The sequence below is a fragment of the Eimeria mitis genome, genomic scaffold (genome assembly GCF_000499745.2).
Source record: "Eimeria mitis Houghton genomic scaffold, Emh_scaff671, whole genome shotgun sequence".
NCBI lineage: Eukaryota > Apicomplexa > Conoidasida > Eucoccidiorida > Eimeriidae > Eimeria > Eimeria mitis.
Window position 1 is genome coordinate 8,998 of NW_013574837.1, and position 846 is coordinate 9,843.

At 53.4% G+C, this 846-nt stretch overlaps 1 protein-coding gene across 1 annotated transcript in view; it reads right to left on the reverse strand.

The window, feature by feature from the left end:
• Positions 1–846, reverse strand: part of EMH_0019300 (uncharacterized protein) — a gene marked incomplete at both ends in the record, with an annotated part of 4,959 nt that overhangs the window by 1,845 nt on the left and 2,268 nt on the right. The window contains one exon of the mRNA XM_013501336.1: positions 523–844. Within this exon, the coding sequence (XP_013356790.1) occupies positions 523–844 (322 nt within the window). The remainder of the gene's footprint in view (positions 1–522; positions 845–846) is intronic.

The window sequence follows — 846 nt, forward strand, 5'->3', positions numbered from 1 at the left end:
AGCACGGTGGTGCTTCGACGGCCAGAAGGGACAGAAAGAGACGGCAGGGGACACTAAGAGACACACGGGGGTGGGGGAAGGGCACAGAAGGGGACAGGAGACAGGAGGAGACGGGAGGAGACAAACGGAGACAGGAGACAGAAGGAGACAGCAGACAGAAGAATGCAGAGGGAGACGCAAGGAGACCAAAGGAGTCAGGAGGATACAAGAGACAGAAGGAGATATGAGGGTATAAGAGACAGAAGGAGACAGAAGGAGACAAGAGTATACACATGGAGGCAGAAGGAGGCAAACGTAGACAAAAGGAGACAGGAGAAGACAGAGGGAGACAGGGGGAGACAAAAGGAGACAGGAGGAGACAGGAGGCTGAAGGAGACAAACCGAGACAGGAGGAGACTAAAGAAGACAGGAGGAGACTAAAGGAGACAGGGAGAGACAACAGGAGACAGGAGACAAAGGGAGGCAGAAGGAGACAAAAGGAGACAGGAGGAGACAGGAGGAGACAGAAGAGTGTCCCCTTACCGGGCCTCAGGTCGCACGTGCCCTGCACATGGAGAGCCCTCAGTCTCTTGTGCTTCAGCAGCTGGTTGTGTGTCTCCTCTTTTTCTGTCTCCTTTTTTTCTGTCTCCTTTTTTGTTTTGTTAGTCTCCTCTGTTGGGTGCTGCAGCAGCACATCTATCATTCCTCCCCCCCCCACAACCAAGAAGACACGGCAGCGAGGCAGTGTCTGCTGCAGGTGAGAGAGAAGAGACACTCTTTCTGTCTCTAGTCTAAGACAGAGAAGAGACAGGGGAGAGCAAACCCTCAGAGCTGTAGCAAACACAGGGGTATATGAAGCCAGGCTGC